General features: G+C 44.9%; 1 protein-coding gene across 11 annotated transcripts in view; it reads left to right on the top strand.

The window, feature by feature from the left end:
* The window catches only part of WT1 (WT1 transcription factor), a 48,149-nt gene extending 27,381 nt beyond the window's left edge, over nt 1–20,768 (top strand). For 5 of the 11 annotated variants that reach the window (XM_068555402.1, XM_068555393.1, XM_068555391.1 and 2 more), the window contains 5 exons: nt 9,807–9,903; nt 12,328–12,478; nt 16,026–16,115; nt 16,728–16,820; nt 19,392–20,768. In XM_068555402.1, the coding sequence (XP_068411503.1) occupies nt 9,807–9,903; nt 12,328–12,478; nt 16,026–16,115; nt 16,728–16,820; nt 19,392–19,513 (553 nt within the window). In that variant the 3' untranslated portion in view covers nt 19,514–20,768. The remainder of the gene's footprint in view (nt 1–9,806; nt 9,904–12,327; nt 12,479–16,025; nt 16,116–16,727; nt 16,821–19,391) is intronic. The other 6 variants (XM_068555397.1, XM_068555394.1, XM_068555392.1 and 3 more) reach the window with 3 other exon arrangements.
* The last annotated feature ends 2,077 nt before the right edge of the window (nt 20,769–22,845 follow it).

The raw sequence follows: 22,845 nt of genomic DNA, 5'->3' as shown, positions 1-22,845 counted from the left end.
CTCTAAGGCCTCTAGAACTGAACGGTTCAAGTCCAGCTGTCTCTGGCTCATCCTTGTGCACGGTGAGCATTTGTGCAGAGGCTTATTGTTTTGTTGGTTTTTATTTTGTTGATTGTCTTCTCTTAAGTCTCTTTTATGCTGTAACTGCCCTCCGAGCCCTCACTTCCTCTTTTTTTCTCATGCTATGATTTGTTGAAGATGGCAGGTCAATTGGTCAGTAGAATATCTCACAGTCAGGATTTGGCAGGTCACTTCCTCTTATAGTCTTTTAACTTTGGATGTCCATGCCCTGTATTTCCTATAAGTAAGTAGTTAGATCTGGAGGCTTGATTAGATTTGGGTTCCTTTTTTTTTTGGCAAGAATAATTGAGGAGTGGTGGTGTGTTCAGTCTCATCTCTTGGGTTTAAACTTTAAGGAAGCACACTTTTTAAACATGGTTCCATTGCTCAAAACTGGCACACTAGACAGGGATGATGGTTCTCAAGGCTGGCAGCAAAGTGTATTTTCTTTTTTTTTGCAAAATGTATTTTCAACACCAAAAGGAATCAGGCACCTAAGCATCTCATATATAAGCCTGAGTAGCAAAGGTGGAGAGAGAAGAAGGGTTGATGGGTAAATTCCATTTTCTGGATACACAAGAGTATGAAGTTTTCCCATGTGCTTCCCTTTAAATCTGATTAATTCTGCAGAGGTGAGAAGACAGAGGTGAAGATGGGGGGATGCCCACCTGGCCAAAGGTTAGAGGTGGGAGAGAGAAATCACAGGTGGTGGTTTCCCCTTTTTGAATATTCTTATCAAATGCTAGTTGCCCTCAAAAGGCTTTTTTTTTTTTTTTTTTTTAAACCTCTTCTGTTGATAAGGGATTTCAGGGCAGCTCTGGTTTTCCTCATGTGTAAAACCTCAATTCCTTTTTATTAATCTTCTTGTGCCTGTGAAATATCAAAATTAATCATTTCTAAAGAAGCTACTCTTTAAACATTAACTTTTCTCTGGGCCGAACCTCAATGTACAAGTTTTTAGCATGAATAGGGCTCATAATTTGTGTTATATGAGGGACATTTTTCTCTTTTTACAAACTTTCTAAGGTCACATGTTTATGTATTTTAAAGCTGTCTAGGAAGAGCACACTTTCTCAAGATACATTTTAATGCGTTTTAAAGCTGTTTAGGAAAATGTACAGTCCGTGCCACCGCCAGAAATGAAGTGGCGAGATGTATGCTCTGCTGATAACTGCTTCTGCTTAGTTTATTTTCCCAGTTAGGTAGAAAGAAATTTTCCTGTAAAAATTGTCCTCAGTTTCAACTGCTCTATCGCACATAAGCAGGCCATTTCCTGCAGTTTACCTTGCGCTTTCTTATACCAAATAAATATTGTGCCTCTGAGCAGAAGCTGAAGTGTGCTGAGTGCATATTTGAACTTGCCCCTCCTCACAGCCCCCATCCTCCTATCCTACCCACTCCTACTGCATTTCTCAAGCCTTCAAATGTAGCTAATTTCATTCACACCCCTGGAGAAAAGAGCTGGGAATTATTCAAGTGTCACGATGACAGAAGTGAACCCAGGATGGGCTTGCACCACCAGAATTGTCTAGCTGGTTTCGAAGAAAGTAGAGCTACCCTGACCTGGACGCAAACCCCATTTCTGCCACTTGCCATCTATCTGACTTTAGGCAAATAACTCAATCTCTCCTTAAACCTCAGTATTCTTTGCTGTAAAATGGGGATAATACTATTAAGTAACCCTTATTGAGGGCATACCATGTAACAAGCATTGTGCTTTACTTACCTAATCTCATTTGACCTTATAACAGTCTAATGGCGGGGGTACTGTTTTTCTCATTTTACATGAAGCTGAGGCCAGGGAGGCTAAGTCATTTGCCTAGAGTGATACCCTTAATGACTTCTAGTGTTGTGCTAAGGATAAAAATATATGTTTTATAGATCTCAATCACCAGGCTTATAAGAAGCATACAAGAAATAATTTCTGTGGTTGTTAGTCACCTAATGCATATAACCATAGACCTGAACATTTTGTTAGGATAAAGTTACTGAGTGATACTTAACTTTTGCTCCCCATATAGCTTAGCTCTTTGGTTTTCAAACAAATGTATGAAATAGGTTATTGCTTCATTTTGTAGAGGATGAATCTCAGTCACAGAGGGTTTAGATGACTCACCCATGACCACAGAGCAAATAAATGATAGAACTGGGCCTGGAACACATGCCTTCAGATGCAGAACCCATGTTCTTTCAGACTAGTTTTTCAGATTAATCTGGAGATAAAGGATCCAGGTTAATTTAGCTCTGGCAAATGTATCTGGAAGAAACCAAATAAATCCAGTTCCTTTGGTATGGTAGGCTGAATAATGACCGCCAAGGATATCCAAGTCCTAATCCTTGGAACCTGTGAATGTTGCCTTATATGGCAAAAAGGGACTTTGCAAATGTGACTAAGTTAAGGATCTTGAGATGGGGAGATATCCTAAATATCTGAGTGGGCCCTAAGTATAATAACTGTCCTTATAAAAGGAAGGCAGAGGAAGATTTGACTATAGAAGACAAGTAGGAGATGTGATGCAGGGAGCAAGAGGTCAGAGTGATGTAGTGATGTGAAGAAGGGGCCAAGGAATGCAGGTGAGTTCTAGAAACTGAAAAAGGCAATGAAAGAGATTCTCGCCTCAGCCTCCAGAAGAAAATAGCCCCGCCAACACCTGGACTTTAGTGCAGTGAGGCTGATTTTAGATTTCTGGTCTCCAGAATTGTAAGAGCATAGATTTGTGTCCTTTTAAGCCACCAAATTTGTGGTAATTTGTTACAGTAACTGTAGAAAATAGATACACTTCAACTTACTGCACAGCAACTGCATTTTTCTATCTGTAACCTCAGTGCTTAAGCCTACTTTCAAATGGACCAGTGACATTTAGAGGTAAACCACTGACCCCTGTAGATGGTAACTTCTGGATTTTGCTCTAACAACACTGGCCATTCCTGCTGTTCAAGTACAGCATCCTTTCAAGCTTTCAAGGGTTTGGAAGGTTCTAATACTCAGTTCTCAAAGAATCAGGCACATCCCCACCTCCACTTTGTTGCCGTGTAGGAGGAAGCAACAGAATCCAGATGGAATTTTCCAGTTTGCGGCTTAAACTTCACTGCTCAGCCTTCAAAGCAGAGGTTGCAAATTGGTGGCCCTTAGGCCAGAGGTACGTTTTGTTTGACCTGACAGTGATTCTTCAAAATTTCAATAATTTGCCAGAATTTAAAACTCAGGTGATCTCATATAAAAGTCCTGATTTCTGACTTTTCTGGAGACTGGAAAGATCTGACAACACTGGGTTTATGTGATCGACAGTACTTGGCTGGTAGAGTGGGGTCCTGGCTGCCTCCTTTGGGCAGGGGGTGGGGTGGTTGTCCCTGCCAGTTCGGTGCCATCTTTCTCTCCGGGGCCTTCGTCATTTATTTTTCTCACTTACTTGGTCCCTGTAGGTACCTGAGTTTGTGACTTTGCTTTAAGGAAAAAAACCCAAATCTGTATTCTGACCAGTTTAGCAAAATTATTGACCCTTGGCCAATAATCTGGAAATTCATGGAGAATTAGAGAGGTGACAGAAGAGTTGAGACTTTTGTCTTAGTTTTAGTCTTAAATGAGGCAAATATCTTAAAGTAGGGAAAAAAAAAACCCAGTAGATTCTGGAACCCATAGAACAGTGAGATTAGCGTGAGTTGTTGGTAAAGCTATTAAGCTGGATTTCGGAAAGCACATGGGGAAGAAAAGAGAGATTAAGAACGAAGGTATGTTAATCGTATGCAAGGCAGTGCTCAAGTCTATTCTAGAATTACTAGTCTCAGTGGAAGGTCACTAATGTAATGGATCTTTATTGCAAAAAGACATCTGAAAGTTAACTTTTGCTCCCCATATAGCTTAGTTATATTTTGATGTCCTTGTGGATAAGATAATTATGGGCCAAGTGCTTAAATGAATGATTTGTGCCTAGTTGAACAATAAAACCAAAGGATCTGTCTTAAGTATCTTTATCAAGCTGTTGAGTGGTTTCTCGTGCAGAGCTCCGGGGCAGGAAGGAAGAAGCAATTGCGTTACTCTTAGCCTCCTCTCCCATATGGTTACCACTAGCTCTTCTCCCCACCTGCTGCACCCATGGCTGCCCTCATTACACCCAACTGTACTTCCCTGTGCTCTCCCTGATTATCTTGGCCAAAGAGTCAACAAATCCATTTCCCCTGTCATTCAGCCAAGTCCAGTATCTTAACTGTCAAAGAGAAATTTATGAGGCAACAGAACAGAAAAACATGAAAACATTTTATGAAGTGCCAGTTTTTTTCCCTAAGAAATTCCAGCCTCACTCAGGCTTGGTTCATGTGCCTTTCTGTGTGTAGTGCCAAGGTTCCTTTACTTTTCCCTCATTAATCTGGCTTGGAAGGTAGACCTAGTCACTGCATGCATTTCTACCCTAAGGGAGATACGGGGTCTCTCAACTTCTTGGTCTGGTGGGATTCATGCTCTGCTCTAGAACCTGCTTTCTGATATCAGCTCCATGAATGATAACACCCTTGTCTCTGGGTCATGACCAATTTTTGCCCCACAACTCTCCGGGGCTCTGTCCTTTATTTGAAAGGTATATCATTGGCCCCAGAAATCTTTTCTCTAGGCTGATAGCTCCTTGCCCTTTAATGGTTTCAGACCTCTAGGAATCCTACCTTCATTCCTATTTGGTTCATCCACAGCATACTTATTGGAACTTTTAAAGTCTGATCTCTTTGGGGGTAAAGCTTGGTTTCACTCCACCATTTAAGCTAGCAGCTGGGTCTTAACAATAGCTATGGACCCAATGGCAGCTGCCATCTTCCTGAGCTTTTCTGTCTCAGATTAACTCCTGCTTATGCTCTGTTGGACTGGACCCCATTTAAATGACCAGATTCTTTATGACGGCTTCCCTCAGGTTGCCCTATGGAGAGACCTTCTAGAATCTTATCACTGCCTTGGTTACCAGAGAATAACTATACATATTGTTAATATAATAGTTCCCAACAACAGCAAGGAAGAGTTTTTCCTCTTATGAAAACAGAAAAGGTGCTTTTCAAATGTTGAGATAACATAAAATGGGATGGAAAGCAAATGCTTTGGAAGCCAAATCAAAAAGATTTCAACAGTTGAGGGTAGCTTGCTAAAAGAAATAGAATGGGATTTGAAGGATAAATGTGTAGTACAGTTAAAAAAAAAATCATGCCTTCAAGTTCAAGGTTGGAATACCTGCCTTAATTGTGGTTTGTGCTAGGGTGGGAGTTGGAGATTTTATTTGACTGAGGAAGACCACTCTGACCTGAGTCCTAAGACGGGGTGTGCTCTTAGGTGTGTTAGCAGTGCTCTGTCCAGGTTGAGAAGGGAAGCCCCAGACCCTCTGCCCAGGGATTGAGCTCTGGCAGCCTGTGGGCATAACACATTGTATTGACTAGCATACTGATTTTGAAAAATTCGGAATGGAATCTCTTTGGGTAAGGCATATACTCTCCAGTGTTAGGTATTTATGTTACTTCTCTGATTCTAAAGACTTTTTTTTTTAAATTTTATTTTTGGCTGCTTTGGGTCTTCGTTGCTGCGTGTGGGCTTTCTTTAGTTGTGGCGAGCAGGGGCTGCCCTTCGTTGCAGTGCGCAGGCTTCTCATTGCGGTGGCTTCTCTTGTTGCGGATGGAGCACGGGCTCTAGGGTGCTCGGGCTTCAGTAGTTGTGGCCCACGGGCTTTAGAGTGCAGGCTCAGTAGTTGTGGCGCACAGGCTTAGTTGCTCCGTGACATGTGGGATCTTCCCGGACCTGGGATGGAACCCGTGTCCCCTGCATTGGCAGGCGGGTTCTTAACCACTGTGCCACTGGCGAAGTCCCTCTAAAGACTTTTGTGGTCCTCCTTTCTCAGTCCCTTATTTAAACACTGTTCACGGGTACCGGGGTCCATCCTAAGCTTACACTTTGAGAGGGACTTCATAAAGTGAAGGGGATGAAGAAGAGGATGATCTGGAAAGCACGGAAATTAGATGCCAGTTCACATTGTCGTAGTTGTGAGAGCCACAGCTCTGTAGTCTGGAGAGCTGTCTTCAGATACCTGAAGGATTGTCATGTGGAAGAGGAGTTAGATTCAGTCCATCTCCGGGAATTTTTCAGGACTATGCACCTTACTTCAGTCACAAAGTTGAGAGGATACAGAGGGGAGCAAATCAGTCTGTCCTGAAGGCCAAGTTTACCATACAGTGGAGGAGATACACAGAGATGGCTGTAAAATAGTAATACTCTCTGGTTCTCCAGAAGACAGAAATGAGGAGGCAGATTTCTGCTCAGTTTAGAAAGCCCTTTCCGAACAATTAGAGCTCTCCCCAAGTGGAGTGGGCTGCCTTCAAAGCTAGTCACCAGTCATGTTGTCCAGCTGATGAGGATGAACTGGAGGAGCTTTGAATGGGCGTCAGAGTAGATGATTTTTCTGCCTTTATTAATCTATGGTTCCAAGTCCCCTGACTTGCTTTCCTTTACTTACCCAAAGAGAGTTATTACCATACTGAATGCCCACGGGTTGTACTCAGTGTTCTAGGCAGACCACGCTGGGAAGAGTGTGGGGTTGCAGGGTTTCTACTGTGTGGAATTGCACTGGTGAGTTTGTCTTATGGAGACACAAGAGCCAGTAAGCAGGGACCTGGCTGGTTTTCTTGTTCACGGACCTGGTAGAAGAATCTAGTGGCGTATTTGGCAGGTACAATCTTGTTGCTTCTTTTGTTTGTTGGTTGCATCTGGCTCTGAGGATCATGACATCCCCTTTGAGTGGTGCAACACTTCATTTCCTGGGACAAGTATCCTGAGAAAAGTCTATTTCCTATGTCATCCCCCCCCCTGCACCACCCCCCCCACCCCGGCCAGGAATCCAGATAACATCCAGAGATTAGATTCCAAGTTCTTCCTCTTTTTTTTTTTTTTTTTTTAATTAATTTATTTATTTATTTTTGGCTGTGTTGGGTCTTCGTTTCTATGCGAGGGCCTTCTCCAGTTGGGGCAAACGGGGGCCACTCTTCATCGTGGTGCGCGGGCCTCTCACTATCGCGGCCTCCCTTGTTGCGGAGCACAGGCTCCAGACGCGCAGGCTCAGTAATTGTGGCTCACGGGCCCAGCTGCTCCGCGGCACGTGGGATCTTCCCAGACCAGGACTCAAACCCGCGACCCCTGCATTGGCAGGCAGATTCCCAACCACTGCACCACCAGGGAAGCCCAAGTTCTTCCTCTTTGATGGTGGAACTTTAAAATAAGTCAGACTTCTATCGTTGGGTCCCTAAAAATCCCTCAGCCCTACAAAACCTGTAAGTCACATTTTGGCTCCATGCAGAAGGCTAAACCTAGCAAAGGCAGCATCTCTTCACAGCCTTTGAGGCAAAATCTGGCAGCACCATTCTTGTCTCTTTCTGCTGCCACATCGCCGTTCTCGTCAGCTCTCCCTTCCCCACTGTCTATATAATGTAATTGTAAGGAGGGTAGATAGGGCCTCTTTCTTTTGGCAAGCACATTCTAAGGTTCTGAAGGGCAGACACTATCTGAGTTTGGCATTTCTTTCCAGTTTTTGTGTGTCTGACCCTGGGTCAGCTCTTTGGGACATTTTCCCCAGGTATGTCAGAAATCACCTGAAGGATGTGGAGATGAGGTGTAGGAGGTTAGGGGGAGCAGAGCTTCCACCCACCTCCCCCAACTGCTCTCACTGCTCTGTGCGAAGGAGACAAGGCAATTCTTTCTAAAAAGTTTGGAGCCAGAGCCAAATGTGAAACGCCACAGCTGCTGTGGCCACAGGGTGTGTGGACATGTCCGTCGCCCTGGCATGTGCTCTTCCCTTCCAGGAGTTCTGTCTCCTGGGTGAGTGAGAGTTGAGCCAGTCCCGGATGGAGTGGGCCGCCTGCCTCCTGCATCAGGCCCCTGGGAATGTCTAGAGTAACAGAGGCAGAGGGTAGGGGTTCTCAGCTCTGACAGACAGTTGATTGCACCCAGAGGCTTAAAAAAATGCATAGTAGTCCCCAGAGGTAATTTATTTATAAATGCTTGCAATTTTATTTTGTTTTAGTTTTTTGGCACAATCACTTTAATTTTTATTAGAGTATAGTTGATTTACAACGTGGCGTTACTTTCTGCTGTACAGCAAAGTGTATCAGTTATGCATATACATATATACTCTTTTTTAGATTCTTTTCCCATATATGTCATTACAGAGAATTGGGAAAAGTTTGCTGTGTTATACTGTAGGTCCTTATTAGTTATCTATTTTATATATAGTAGTGTGTATATGTCAGTCCCAGTCTCTCAATTTATCCCTCCCCCACCCCCAAGGTAATTTTTTAAGCAGCTTTATATATTTCGCATACTATACCATTCACCCATTTGCAGCGTACAGTTCAATGGTTTTAGTATATTCACAGAGTTGTATGACCAGGACCACAATTTGAGGACATTTTTACCAGTCGCTCTCCATTTCCCCTCAAAATCCTGAGTCCTAGGCAACCAACCACCCATCTACTTTCTGTCTCTATAAATTTGCCTATTCTGTACGTTTCTTTTAAAGAGAGTCACACAACAGGCGGTCCTTTGTGACGGACTTCTTTCTCTTAGCATAATGTTTTTCAAGGTTTGTCCCCATTGTCATGTACCAGTACTTCATTCCTTTTATTGTCAAATAATATTCCATTTTAAGAACAGACTATATTTTCTTTATCCACCGTCAGCCAATGGATGTTTGGGTTGATTCCACTTTTTGGCTGTTGTGAATAATGCTGCCAGTAAACAATGTGTACAAGTTTTTGCGGAGAAATGCATTTTCATTTCTTCTGGGTATATACCTAGAAGTGGAATTTCTGGGCCATATGATAACTTTGTGTCTAACCTTTTGAGGAACTGCCGGACATTGTCCAAGCAGCTGTACCATTTTACAGAGGCGTTTCATAAAAGCTCCCCGTGGTGGGTCTAGATATGATTATACTGTGCTGCCCGTGTGGGTTGGAACCCTCACTCTGCCTCATCTGGAAGTAAAATAACTGCAGAACAGAGATCAGCTTGTATCCGAAGGGGAGAATACCTTTAGAGCAGAACATCCACCCCTTCCAAGGTGTTCTTTTCAACCTTCTCCATCCCTCAGCTCTTGATAGTAGTCGAAGGTCAACTGAGTTCTGACTAGAGGACTGGTCAGAGGAAGGAAGGAGGCAGATCACCTATCCAGTGTCCACCTAGGGTATGGGGTGGCTGCAAAGAGTTAAGTTGATCTGGAAAAGTGATCTGTGGGTTGAGCGGAGCAGAGCCACAGATGTGTAATCCCCACTTCTGAGGATGTGACATCTCTTCTTGTAAGTGTCATCACTTAGTTGGTGCTATCTGGTAAAAACTGAGTCATGAGGTGCCGACAAGAATTCCTTGCACTCAATGTGAAACTTGAGGCATCTGCTCATTCCTGAGATATTCACAGCTGTCAGCCCCGTTTTGACGGTAAACAACTTGCTGCGGATGAAATCCTGCACTGTGACTTTGCCCGTCTTGTCTTAGAGAGAGGCATAGGTGGTGTGCCCTCGAGAATCTGAGCGTGAGGGGCTGCATGAGGGTGACCCGAGGATCGAGCAGCCCCACCTTTCACAGAGCCCTGCTTCCAGCAGCCCCAGTGGAGGAAGACAGAAACCAACCAAATCGTCCCGAGAGCTTTTAAAGAACATTCCTTCCGCTGCAGATGTGCGTTTCCAAAGGGTGCCTGTGAACCAGCCTGAGTCTTGTTCTCCCTTCTTTGTGTTTGCAGCCATGGCACGGGGTACGATAGTGATAACCACACCACCCCCATCCTCTGTGGTGCCCAGTACAGGATACACACCCACGGCGTCTTCAGGGGCATTCAGGTGAGTATGCAGGGGCCTCAGCTGCCTCTTTCCTTCCCAACAGTCTTTCACTTCCTTGCTGAAGGCCATTTGGCCCTGGCAAGTCTGTTCCTAATTGTAGGCTCCTGTGACAGCAGGGACCCCTCCTCTTCCACTGGGGCAGGTTGGGGGCCTCCTCCTCTCCAGAGGCCGGTGTGGATGTGGCCGCCTCCCTGACTCAGACCAGGATGCTTCCTGCAGAACCCCTTCCCTTCCTCCTTCACTGCTTAACTCGCCTTCTCCAGGGTGGGCCGCGCACATCTTGTATCGGGTTGGGGGGGTAAATGAGCTTGAATTAATGACCTGGACTCTTGACTTGTACGGAGACTTGGTCTGCAAGGTAAAGTGCCCAAAGTTAGAGTCTATCATTGCTAATAATAACAATAACAATAATAACAGCACCATGTATGGCTGGACACTTTCTATATACCAGGCATTGTGCTCAGTTTTATACATGGACTTTTTAAAAAAAATAGAATTCATTTTTTTCGAGCAGTTTTAGGTGTAAGGAAAAACAGAAAGCACAGAGAGTTCCCATGTCCACCTCCCACCCCATCCCTTGGTCTCCCCTATTATTAACATCTTGTATTGGTGGTACGTTTGTTACAATGATGAGCCAATATTGATACATTTTTAACTGAAGTCCATAGTTTACATTAGGGTTCACTTTGTGTGTTGTGCAGTTCTAAGGGAGAGTAAAGAAAGTAAAGTAAAAAGGCTGATGTTTTCAGAGAATTCAGGAAACTCGATGGAAGGCCACCTCCAGGGAGCCTCTTTTGGATGCTCAGAACCATGCACAGTTACCAAGAGTTTGTGTTTGTGACTCTGGCATGTGACTCAGTGTCTGCAACATGAGGAACGGCTGAGATACTTTCACCGGCCTAGTCAGCACACTAGAAACAAATTGTGTGTGGGCCAAGTCCTCACGTGATGTGTGGGGCAAGTGCTCTGAGATGTTCTGATTAATGTTTCCAGAAGCGTCATGGTGATAGAACAGCATGCTCCCTCATCTCAGGCCTTCCAGTGGTGGGAATAAAGGCAAGGGTTACAGAAATATGATGGCAATCAGATGGAAATCAGACAAGTACCATCAGACTCTTCCACCGGGACCGGCTGACATTGACAGCTCAGATTTATATCCTATTGCCGTGTGTGCTGCCTTTAGGATGAATTAAAGGAAATGTAAAAAGCTCCTTTTGCCTTCCTTTCCACCAAGCGCAGTTTGTCAGACTTGCTGTCATGGCCTCTGATAGACTCCAGACCAGACGGGTGTTCATTTTCTGCTAGAGTAGACCAATCGGACACCGCTGGCTCACCATTTAAACTTATGCCACATTTTGCCTTGAGGCACTGTGGCCCATCAATAGCAGAGCTGTATGAGACTACTGTACGTTTTCTTCAAAAAGATCTCACGGTGCAAGGCAGTATGAAATAGGAACTCAAACAGGAGCTTGGGGGTGGTGTGGGAGGTGCACAGGGCAGGAGTTGGTTAAGCTCAGAAGTGTTTCCAGGTCTTAACACAAACTGTGGCCGTGCTCTTGGGCCTTGACTGCACATCTGTGAGAGCACAAGGGATACAGTGATCCCTCAGGCACTTCCACTGTTCCTGTCTCTGACTCATTGGTCCCAGGAGCCTAAGGGGCTTTTGCCTCACTGTTTCCCTGTAGCTCCTTTTCATGGAGGACCGGCCATGCACACACTCACTCGCACAAGATAAGGGGGATCAGAAGAATGCCCTGAGACGGACACGTGAAGTGGACGGAAAGCGGACACAGTGTTTCTGAGTGTCTCTAGTAAAGGAGTGCCCTGGCCACACCATGGCCTTCCTGGAGTTTCAGCTCCCTTCACAGACAGAACCTCCGCATCCCAGGAGCTCCTTCTTCCTTGTCATTTACTCATAGGTGGAAGGTCTGCTCAGTTGGGGGTTCATTTAATATGCCTTGTTTTTCTCTCCTAAGGACTTCCCAACCCACTGCAGATTGGGCCCGAGGTCATGTGGCCCGGTGTCCCGAGTGGGAGGGAATAGAATAGAATCTGGAGCTTCGGACTTCCAGACCTCACTGCCTCAAGAGGAGAAGCTGAGAGACAGGATGCATTGGGAGCTCTTCCGGTCACCAGCGTTTCTTTTCCACATGCTCCGGATCAGCAGCAGCAGACAGACTTTATTTCAAGTCCCCGTTCTGGTTGATAGCCATGACGATGTTAGAGCACTGCACTGTAGAATGTACTGCTCTGTCACCCATTAGTGACATCTGCTACGGGCGCCTCGGGTGTGACGGGGAGTGGCTTAGGCCTCACATCTGCCATCCCTTCTTTGGGAATACTTCAACGCTCACTTTCCTTGGGACCAACATGAATGTTCACGTGTGCCTTAAAACCTCCGTTTCTCTTACACTCTGCTTGTAGGACGTGCGGCGAGTGCCCGGAGTAGCCCCGACTCTTGTTCGGTCGGCATCTGAGACCAGTGAGAAACGCCCCTTCATGTGTGCTTACCCGGGCTGCAATAAGAGATATTTTAAGCTGTCTCACTTACAGATGCACAGCCGGAAGCACACTGGTAAGTGCGTCCACCGTCCAGCCTTGGCTCTGGTGGCCTTTGGGCAGCGGTGGCCCAGGAGCTCCTGCTCCTGGCTCCTGCGCTGCCAGGACACGGGTGATTTCTGGAATGGAAAGTAGGTGCTGCTTTCAAAGATCTGGCCCAGGTGATGGAAAAAGGATGCCAGGTCATTTTGTATCCTGATTATCCATCCTTTATTAAAGAAGGGCAGAGCAGAGTAGGTGGAGAGAGAATTCCACAGAATTAAAGAGACCTGTGTTTGAATTCTGGCTTCACCACCAGGTGGTGTGACCTTGAGCAAGTTACGGAACTGTTCTTCAAACTTCACTTGCCTCACCTACCTTATACAATTGTTGAGACTAGATTAACTTCTAAAATCAAATTGAATTAAAGGAGTTAGAGATATGAAACGTACAGTTCCTATGTTAATAGGTCTGAATAGATTACTTTTCTAATTCTATTAGTATCTCTTAAGGGAGAGGAGCTAGCCTGGGAGCTTGGTAATCAGATGATTCTGAGAGCTTGATATGCAAGGTCATCATAAGACTTTGGAAAAGATGGTCCAAAGAAGAACTTAACTGCTTGGGTTAGTAATAACCAACCAGATAGGAATGGGAAAATGGCTGGTAGGTTTAATTTTTGTTTTCAATCTTAAAAAAAAGGGATGATGATTTTTGATGATGTTTTAAAGAAAACTGGATTTTCCCACAGGTCAAGGGGTCTGCCTCTGGGAAAGAGAGAATTGGCCATGTGCTGTTGTTGGCTGCCTTGAATGTGAACAGCCATTTCACAAATGTCTGCTCTTGGCCTCGTGGGCACTAGATGGGAGTGTGGCTAGGTCTCCCCTACAGAAAAGCCGGGCAAAGCACAGGCTTTCCTGCTGGGGAGTTGGTACCTTTCTTTCCACGACAGAAGGGAAGCTACATTGTTATGATTACCATTATTATTTTATTGTTACTGTGGACTTTGCTTTGGAGAAGCTGGAGAAGAAAGTGAGCTGCATTCAGATCTCTTCAGACCATTGGTCTTTGCTAAGCCATTGCGTCTGGAGGATGCAATTCTGGCATAGACCTGAGTTTGCACTCAGTAAACCACTTGCTTTGAAGCTGCAGATGAGAGAATCAATTGCATGTTATATTTTTACATATTTCCCCAAATGGGATCATTTGAAAAGTATCTGTTAAGATTATAAGGAAAATGATAAGGTAAAATTCTGCCTAGACAGATGTAATACATTGAAGGCAATGTGGTTGTAGAAATTTTAATGGGAAAGAGGCACTTAGAAAACAGGGTTAGATGGCTGTGGGAAGGGAAGGCAGTGGGCAAGATAGTCACGACCCCCAGACCTGCTGGAACCTTTAAGAAGCGCTTCCTTGCAGAAGACGAGGAGGGCAGGGTATTTAACAACGCTGAAGTCCCCTTCTTGAAAGAATGCCATCTTTTTGTACTTATTTATAATAATAGTACAGACTATTATGTTAAGTGCTTTTATATTAAATACTTTTTATGTGCCAAATTCTCTACATGCATTATTTAATTTAATCCTCACGCACAGTTATCCGGTGGGTAGGATATAGGGAAGCGGGACTTAAACTCATGACTTTCAACTCCAAGTCACAAGCCCCCTTCTCAAAGAGTCTGTGGTCTGTTTTGGAGCCAAGACATACACAAATGAAAAGGGACAGAGAGTGTGTGAATCTGGAGGTGCTGAGAAGACTTGCTCGAGTAAGCGTCGTTCGTTTCTTGGAGGAGGAAGGGCTTGGGTTAACCATCAAAGGGTTGGCAGGGTTGGGCAGAGGAAGTAACGGCTGAGCAGAAGCAGAAAGGCAGAGAAAAGACATGAGACTGAACAGGAGTGTTGCTTTTCCCAGGTTGAAGAGGTGAAGCTTAAGTCGCTGGGCTGGATATCAATAGAAAGTTAAGGAAAGGCTCCTGCCCTCAGGATTTTCCAGCTCGCGGCAGAACTAGACCTGGACACGGCCCCGTGTTAGATGTTCTGTAATAAGTTCTGTAATGAGGGAAGGAAGGGCTTTCTATGTGAACATGAAGTTTCCAAGAAGGCATCTCAGAGGAAGCGGCATTTGTGAGGGATGTGCAGTAGAGTTTTTGATGGGTTAGGAATCCAGAGATAGGGATGAAGGATGTTTAGTGTGAGCAAAGTACAAGGCAGTTTTGGGGAATGGTGAGCTCTGTATAGCAGGAATATAGATTAATCAGGGAAACGGAGGGCGTCATGAGGCTGGAAAGGTAACCATGGACTGCCCAGCAACAGAAAGAGCTGGCTGATCCTGGGAAGGCTTGCTCTCCATCCAGAATGCTGGTGACTCAGAATTCTCATAAGAAGGTGGGATGGCCCAGAGTCGCTCAATGCGTTCAGGGGGCGCCGTTCCCAGGATTTGGCTGAACTTTCTCCAGCGAGGACAGGGGTGGGGCTTCTCCATTCTGAGGCAGGAGGTTGTGTAATCCCACTCCTGACTTCTCTCGGGTAAAGGGATACCAAAAACTCTAAAGGCTCTGGCTCCTGGTTTAACTTGAGCACCTCACAATCATGCAGCTGTTTATCCCTGACTCAGGAATGGGAAGTCAGTAGCAGAGAACACCAGATCTTCAGGCCATAAAACATAAAACACTTATGTCACAGGGCTGGCTCCAAGGCACATCCATCCCAGAATTCTGCCTCAGACTCAGCCTAGGGCTTAAGACTGCTTTGGTTTATTATTTGTTTAAATATTCTCTGCCAGTACTTTTTTGAGCACTGTCTCTGTGCTAGGCACTGGGCTAAGACCCTTATGTGGATGGTCTGTTGTAATCTGCTTATAAATCCTTGGAAGTTGTCGGATCATTGGCTCCATTTCACAGTGAGGAAATGACACCTCAACCAGCACTTTAAGTGGAAGAGCTGGATGTGACCCCAGCGTCAGACTCCAGAACCTGAATTCCCTTCACTCCTTTTTTTTTTTAAATTAATTTATTTAATTTATTTATTTTTGGCTGTGTTGGGTCTTGTGTTGCTGTGCGCGGGCTTTCTCTAGCTGCAGCGAGCGGGGGCCACTCTTTGTTGCGGTACGCGGGCTTCTCACTGCCGTAGCTTCTCTTGTGGAGCACGGGCTCTAGGCGCACGGGCTTCAGTAGTTGTGGCACGTGGGCTCAGCAGTTGTGACTCACAGGCTCTAGAGCGCAGGCCCAGTAGTTGTGGCTCCCGGGATTAGTTGCTCCATGGCATGTGGGATCTTCCCGGACCAGGGCTCGAACCCGTGTCCCCTGCATTGGCAGGCGGATTCTTAACCACTGTGCCACCAGGGAAGTCCCCCTCCGTTCACTTCTAACACATCCTTATTCACGCAACCCCCTTCTACGCCTCCTGCCCATGAGTGTATGTATAGGTGGGCCTTTAACCTCACACTGCAGTTGGCAGCACATCCCTGAAACCTTCCACCCAAGTGCCTTCAGCATTTTGGGATGCCTTCAGTCCCAGTAAGAGAAGTTGCCTCTAATGAGATCCTCATTTCCAGTATCATTTTCCAACGGAATATGTGTCTTCCCCAAGGTGAGAAGCCATACCAGTGTGACTTCAAGGACTGTGAGCGAAGGTTTTCTCGTTCAGACCAGCTCAAAAGACACCAAAGGAGACACACAGGTTTGTAGGCTCACTTCTCGTTGCTGGCAGTGTGTTCCCTCGGGTCATGGTTGATTTTGTGATTCTCTTTATTGTTCAATATGGATGTGAGAGGGTCAGCCATTTGTTTAGTTTCTCCAATAATTTTTTCCCCCTAATCTCTGGGGATTTACCTTCCCTTAAGGAAAAAAAAAAAAGAAGAAGAAGAAGAAAGGAAAGAAAAAGAAACATCCCATATTTCCCCTGAAAACCACAGAGCCATGATATTCCCACTAGCAGTTTGCTGATGATACACTGAGTGTCAGTAAAGAACATGGGTGGTGGAGAGCAAAATCCCATTTGTAGTGTGTGATTCACTTTTTCAGTCTCAGACACAACTGAGAACTTGGTGAGAAGCTGGACATTTGTGGTTAAGCAGTAGTTGTTCCCAAGACCACAGGTCTTCAAGGATTACTGTGTAGAGTCAGGTGGTTCCTGCTGGGCCTGGGGTACTGGGGAAATCTGAGGGCGAGGCAGATATTGCAGGCGTGGCTGGAGATGCCTGGCTCCTCGGGCCGCCGGGAAGCAGGCCTTGTGGGCCTTGCTTTACCCCACATGGTTAGGGCCACGGCTAGACCTTCTCTGTCCGTTTAGGTGTGAAACCATTCCAGTGTAAAACTTGTCAGCGAAAGTTCTCCCGGTCTGACCATCTGAAGACCCACACCAGGACTCATACAGGTAAAACAAGTGCGTAAACTTTTCTTCACATTTATTTTTCATTATTTTTTTAAACTACTGTTGAATGGAGTTGCTTGTGATGAGAGAGATTGGAAAAAACAAGTGTAAAGGTTCTAAACAGGTTTAGATTCAGTGGAGAGAAAGAACACTGCATGGCTATCTTTAAATAACAACATTGTTTAAGAAGGAATGAGGGTGGGGGACACAGAGCATAAGAGATGTGAAAAGAACTCTTCATGAGTGTCCAGAATGAAGTGAAGAGATAAGCTAGGTCCCTGCTGTTCCCAATTTGTTGCATCACATTTTTATCAACTCAGTTTGATAGGATAATCAACCTTACAGAAAAACAGCAAAAATTTTAGCAAGCCAAACACTTATTTTCCTGAAAGTTTGTGTTTCACAACACTATTTTCAGAGCCCTGAATCTTTGCTCTGCTAAAAGTTAATGCTGCAGGAGCAGTCATGGTTTCTGCCAGACCCATATCAGTGTGTGGGTATTATTTCCTTCATACTAGAATAGAGAGGGGAAAAGGACATTAATTCACTGGCTGCTGAAAGTTTTTGCTTCTCCACAAGGCTGGTGTGATTCATAATGAAAACAGCACCATCTTTGTTGTGTATTTTCTAGCTTTGGAGGGAGGGCCAATGCTTAGGTTATCTCATTTTATCTTCACAACATCCTTGGAAGAAGAGTAGGGTAGGCACGTTGTATCCCCATTTTACAGATGAGGAGGCTGAGGCACGTGATAAAATGACTTTGTCTAAAATCCCAAAGCTAGTAAGTAGCAAACCCAGTTCTGTCTTCTCCCAGCCCACCTACCCACTGCCTTCTTTGTTGGGGAAAGAGCCTGGGTTCACCTTGCAGCCCAGGGAGGATAGAGAATAAAGAAGAGACCCAAGGTCAGCAGAGTTGAATTCCATTGAGAGACTGAGGAGAATGATGACTGACAGGAGAAGAGGTTGGGATTTGTCCGTTAGGAGGTGATCTTTGACAGCATGGCTGGCGGTGGGAGTGGGGAGCAGAGGAACAGTGAGTAGGAGGTGAGGGAAACGGGAGGTCATGAGCCCCTGTGAAGTCCTGGATTCTCAGCCCCAACAGGCTGTACTTACAGACAGTCAAGGCACCTGTGCCCCAGAGTTGGTGGGATGGGCATCTCATTCCCCTACTCAGGTGCCTTTGGTGTCACTTCTTTGCCTTAGTCCTGAGCTCATAACTTGGTGGGAAAGAGTTATCATCGCTTGTACCCTGCCCCCTACCCTGTGCATATCTGTATATGTACGAAGTGACCTGTGTCACCAGCAGACTGTTTAATGCTCTATTTGACTGGCCTCCAGTTCTGACCCTGGAACAGCGCCTCTCCTGGGACATTTCTCAGTGCTTGTCCCATCCAGTAGTTCTCAGAGAAAACAATGTGGGACTAGCCATATCCTGAGAACATCCCCATGTGGTACAGGAATAGGCTCCTGCAACGTTTTTACTTAGGATAAAGCTATGGCTGTATTTCCATTATGTCAAGGTCCAAGAGGTATGATGCAGCAAAGTGTGTGGGCTTTGGAATCAGACAGACCTGGATTTAAGTCTTGCCTGGGTCTGCCCTCACCAGAGGTCCAGCTTCATCTGTAGAGTGGGGATAATAATGCTGGCCTTACAGGCTGCTGTAAGGAGTACACGAAATTATATATATGTGTGTGTGTGTGTGTACATGTATGTATATATATATATTTGAATATATATGTATGTATATGTGTGTGTGTGTTATATATATATATATATATATATATATATATATATACACACACACACACACACCCAGCACAAGGCTTGGCATGTATTAGGCATTCATAAATGCTAATTATCTTCCCTATCCAAAATGAGGCTTGGAAGGATCTTCTGAGGCCTCCTTAGATGGAGAAGCCTCGATTTTTTGGCAAGCTTGTTAAAAAATCTCAAAACCATGCCTCAGTTAGAATCTTCTGTATAATGGGTATTATGCTGAGTAATCCTTTAAGGTGAAAGAAGCAAATACCATGTGCACTGATGTCAGTGATTTATTTAAAAACACCCAGCCCATCCAGAATATCTATACAGACAGAGATATTAAAGCTACAGTCACAGCTCCGCTACTGGATGGCTGTCAATCAACAATATCCAGGGTGATGATCCTGAGGCCCTTGCCTCCCAGTTAAGCTCAATTCCCTCCTTAAACAGCAAAGGGGAAACATTTACACAGTTCACAAAACAGTCTAATGGCAGGGGTTTTACCAGATGTTTTTCCCCCTTGATTAAATATGAATTGCCCAGACATTTCCATTAACTAGACTCATTCTTTCTCTCCCATTTCCCAAGTCTTCTGACTCAATAACACTTTATAATTGTCACAGTATTTTAATCCTTAAGGCCCCAGAGGTGCTGCCACTTCAAGGCTGCTTGCGAGATGAGCCCAATTTGTTAGCTTAGGGAAAGAGCTAGAGAGAATCTGGAGTGGGTGTCTTGTGATGATTTAATTTGGGCCTTTGATGATTGAACTTGCGCCCCATCTCTCCACCGCAAGTGTCTCTGACTGGCCATTGTGTCAACAGGTGAAAAGCCCTTCAGCTGTCGGTGGCCCAGTTGTCAGAAAAAGTTTGCCCGGTCAGACGAATTAGTCCGCCATCACAACATGCACCAGAGAAACATGAGCAAACTCCAGCTGGCGCTTTGAGGGGTCCACGCCAGGCACCGTTCTGTGTCTCAGGCAGGACTGTGTGTGAACTACCTTCAAAGCTGACTTTAAAATTCCTCCTCACTCGCCTCTCTAAGAAGGAAACGGAGGTTGATCTTCTTCATCCAGCTTCCGAGAAAGACGCCTGTACCACTGGATCCTACCAGGTTTGCTCAGAGGAGTTGGTCTCTGCTTAGCCAACTTTTAGTTGACTCATAAGGCTCTGGAGAAGTGGCTGTCAGCGTCCAGTTAGTTAAAAGCCCGTTGCCATTTGGTCTGGATTTTCCACTGTAAGAAGAGCCATTGTTGGTAATGTTCCCCCCTGCCCCTTCTCCCTTTACGCTCATTTTCATGAGGAATGGAGTCATTGTACCTTTTTCCATCATAGAATATTTATAGGCCAGGGCATGTGGATGTGTCTGCTAATGTAAACTTTGTCATGGTTTCCATTTACTAACAGCAACAGCAAGAAATAAATCAGAGAGCAAGGCACTGGGGGTGAGTCTCGTCCGACATTCCGGAGCTTAGGCAGGCTGCTAACCTGGAAAGCAGGATGTAGCGCCACCAGGCAACTTTTAAAACTCAAGCATTTCAAGCAGCTGAAAAAAGAATCAGAACTAACCAGTACCTCTGCAGAGATATCTAAAAGAATCTTATCATTCAGTTAATTCAATGTTAACATTAGCACAATGCTCTTAAGAAACCGTGCTTGAGGATCTGAGATTTTGTTTTTGTGTTTCTTTTTGACTTTTTTGAGTTGTAATCATATGCATCTTCAGAGATGTACGTATCTCCTCACACAAAGGAAGTGGAATTCATTTTTATCATTTGGGGTGTCCTTAAGAGTGTACAGACCACACTGGTTATGTGGATTCAAGTTGTAAAAATTAAAGTGACTCTAAAAGAAAATAAGGGCTGGTCCGGGATCTCCACTGATAAGACTGTTCTTTAGTAACTTAAGTAACTTTGGGTCTACAAGTATATGTGAAAAAAAATGAGACTTACTAGTGTGAGGAAATCCATTGTTTAAAGGTGGTTGGGTGTATGTGTGTGTTTTGTTTTTGTTTTTTAAGGGAGGGAGTTTATTATTTACTGTTGCTTGAAATTATTGTGTAAATATATATATCTGATAATGATTTGCTCTTTGACAACTAAAGTTAGGAAATGTATAAATGTTAGATGCATCACTGTTTTGGTGTTGATCTTCCAACGTATACCACTAAGTAACACTAAAAATGTAACCTGCATTTTTCACTTCGCTCTCAATTAAAGTCTATTCAAAAGGAAAGTGGTAAGATTCTATCAGCTGTATTGTGTACAAATCTTGAGGACAGTTGAGCCTCTTTTAAACAGGTAAGATGCTGACGCTGACATCAGTGACCACTTAAGTCTGTCCAGGTCCTGACCACTCGTTATTTCTCTCAGTTGAACCTCAAGAGGCAATTACTGGTCATAGAAGCAGCCAGAGAGCACCGCCTTCACCTCTCATCATGCCATGTGGATGGCGTGGGGGGAATTGTATTTTCAGAGTCATTTTCATTGGGCTCTCATTGTATCACTGCTTACTCCAGGTCAGCAAAACAGAGTAGAGAGATGCAAATGATAACTGGTCTTTTTTGAAAAGTTCACTGGTATACACTGCAATCAGGAGAGTAAACTGAACACCTAGTACAACCAAATTTACAATTGTAGTTGCTATAAATTAGCTCAGCATGTTGGAAACTGCTTAGACTTTCCAGGGCAGCCGAGTGTGAAAGGCAAATATCTACATTATCTATAAAGTATAAACTCTCTTTCTGGTTCTGGTGGATGGTTTTTCAGTTGTAAATAAGGAGATTAATTTGGTGCCACCCCTCTCAACTCCGGTATCTGGGAGCTCGTGTGCATTCCAGGCTTCATTTCTTCATTTAAAATGTATCTTGAGCAGACAGCAGCTCACAACAGAGACTCTTCTGCGTTGAAGTGCAGCTCAAAGTTTGGGCTGCCGAAAAGTCAGGTCCTGAGGCCCCTCTTGGTTTGCATCTGGCTCTTGCATCACTGTTAATTATAGCCAGTGTAGTGACTCATTTGTATCAGCAGTTTTTATCTTTTCCTGCCAGAAGACGGCATTTCTCTGGAGAAGCTCAGGACAAGCATGGCAAACGTCAGCGAGTCAGAGCGAGCCAGGTTTCACAAGAGCAGTCACATTGTTTCATCTGCACTAGGAAGCCCAGAGATTCTCACACTCCTTTAGCAGGTTAGCTTGCAGTTAAGGTCACGGGCTTTGGAAAGCAGACCAACCTGGGTTCAGATCCTAAGTCCTCGGTTTCCTTATCTGTGAAGTGGGGACTTTTTGTCCCTATCTGTCTGATAGGGTCGTAGTAAGGATTAAATGGGGGGGAAAAAGCATGAAAGCATCTAGTACATAGCAAAGGCTTAATAGGCATCATCTAGGAAAATGATTACCTGAGAACTCATGCTAATTTCCTTTACCTCCCCCCTCACCCCCTGCATCCTCTTGCGGTGTCCAGACATCTTCATGCAAAATGACAAACAAATCCACTTCCATGTACTACAAACCAGAGTTAAGGTTTGCAGCAAGAGGGCTCTTGTCAGCCTCCCCACAGAGACCACATCTATTTGCTTTGTGCCTTTTGCAACACACCCAGTGGCATTGAGTGTGTGTTTTGAGACCCGTGGAGCTGACCACGAGCAGATTGTCAGGATGAAAGCTGGTCAGAGGGAGCTCTCTGTAGCTCAGGCTAGAGTCCATATGAGGTGCAAAGGTCAAAATGTACATTTTTCCATCTTGCTTTAGTAAAGTGTATGGTCCAATACCTTTAAAAGGCCACCTTCAGCCCCCCAGTGGATCTTCCCAGACTCTCGCATCCCGGCACCTCTGTAGCCCTTAGAGTACATAACATTCAATAGTATTTTTTATGGGTATCATGCTTTCCCACCTAGGACCATCTATCTATAAGGTAGACAGGACAAGTGTTATTCCCACTGTACAGATGAGGAAGCTGAGGCTCGGTGAAAGTAGTGGCTGAGGCAGGACTTGGTCTAGGTGTTCTGTATCCAAGTTTTCTTCCAAAACGTGCTCGATGATATAGACACGCACTCTGCTCCACGGTTTCATATCTACAAGTCGTATCTTCCTAACCATGTGTGAGCTTCTAGAGGAGTGGATTGTCTCCCTTCCTGTGTTACTTCCTTGAGGACTTCTCAACCTTTAATATCGATAGACATTCCCTGAGGAATTCCCTGAGGCATGTTCTGGGGTGGGGCCTGAGACTGCATTCCTAACAAGCTCCCAGGCGACGCCCACCCTGCTGGTCTGTGGACGACACTTT

The sequence above is a fragment of the Eschrichtius robustus genome, chromosome 11 (assembly GCF_028021215.1).
Source record: "Eschrichtius robustus isolate mEscRob2 chromosome 11, mEscRob2.pri, whole genome shotgun sequence".
Classification (NCBI taxonomy): domain Eukaryota; kingdom Metazoa; phylum Chordata; class Mammalia; order Artiodactyla; family Eschrichtiidae; genus Eschrichtius; species Eschrichtius robustus.
This window is presented reverse-complemented; position numbering and strand designations above follow the sequence as displayed.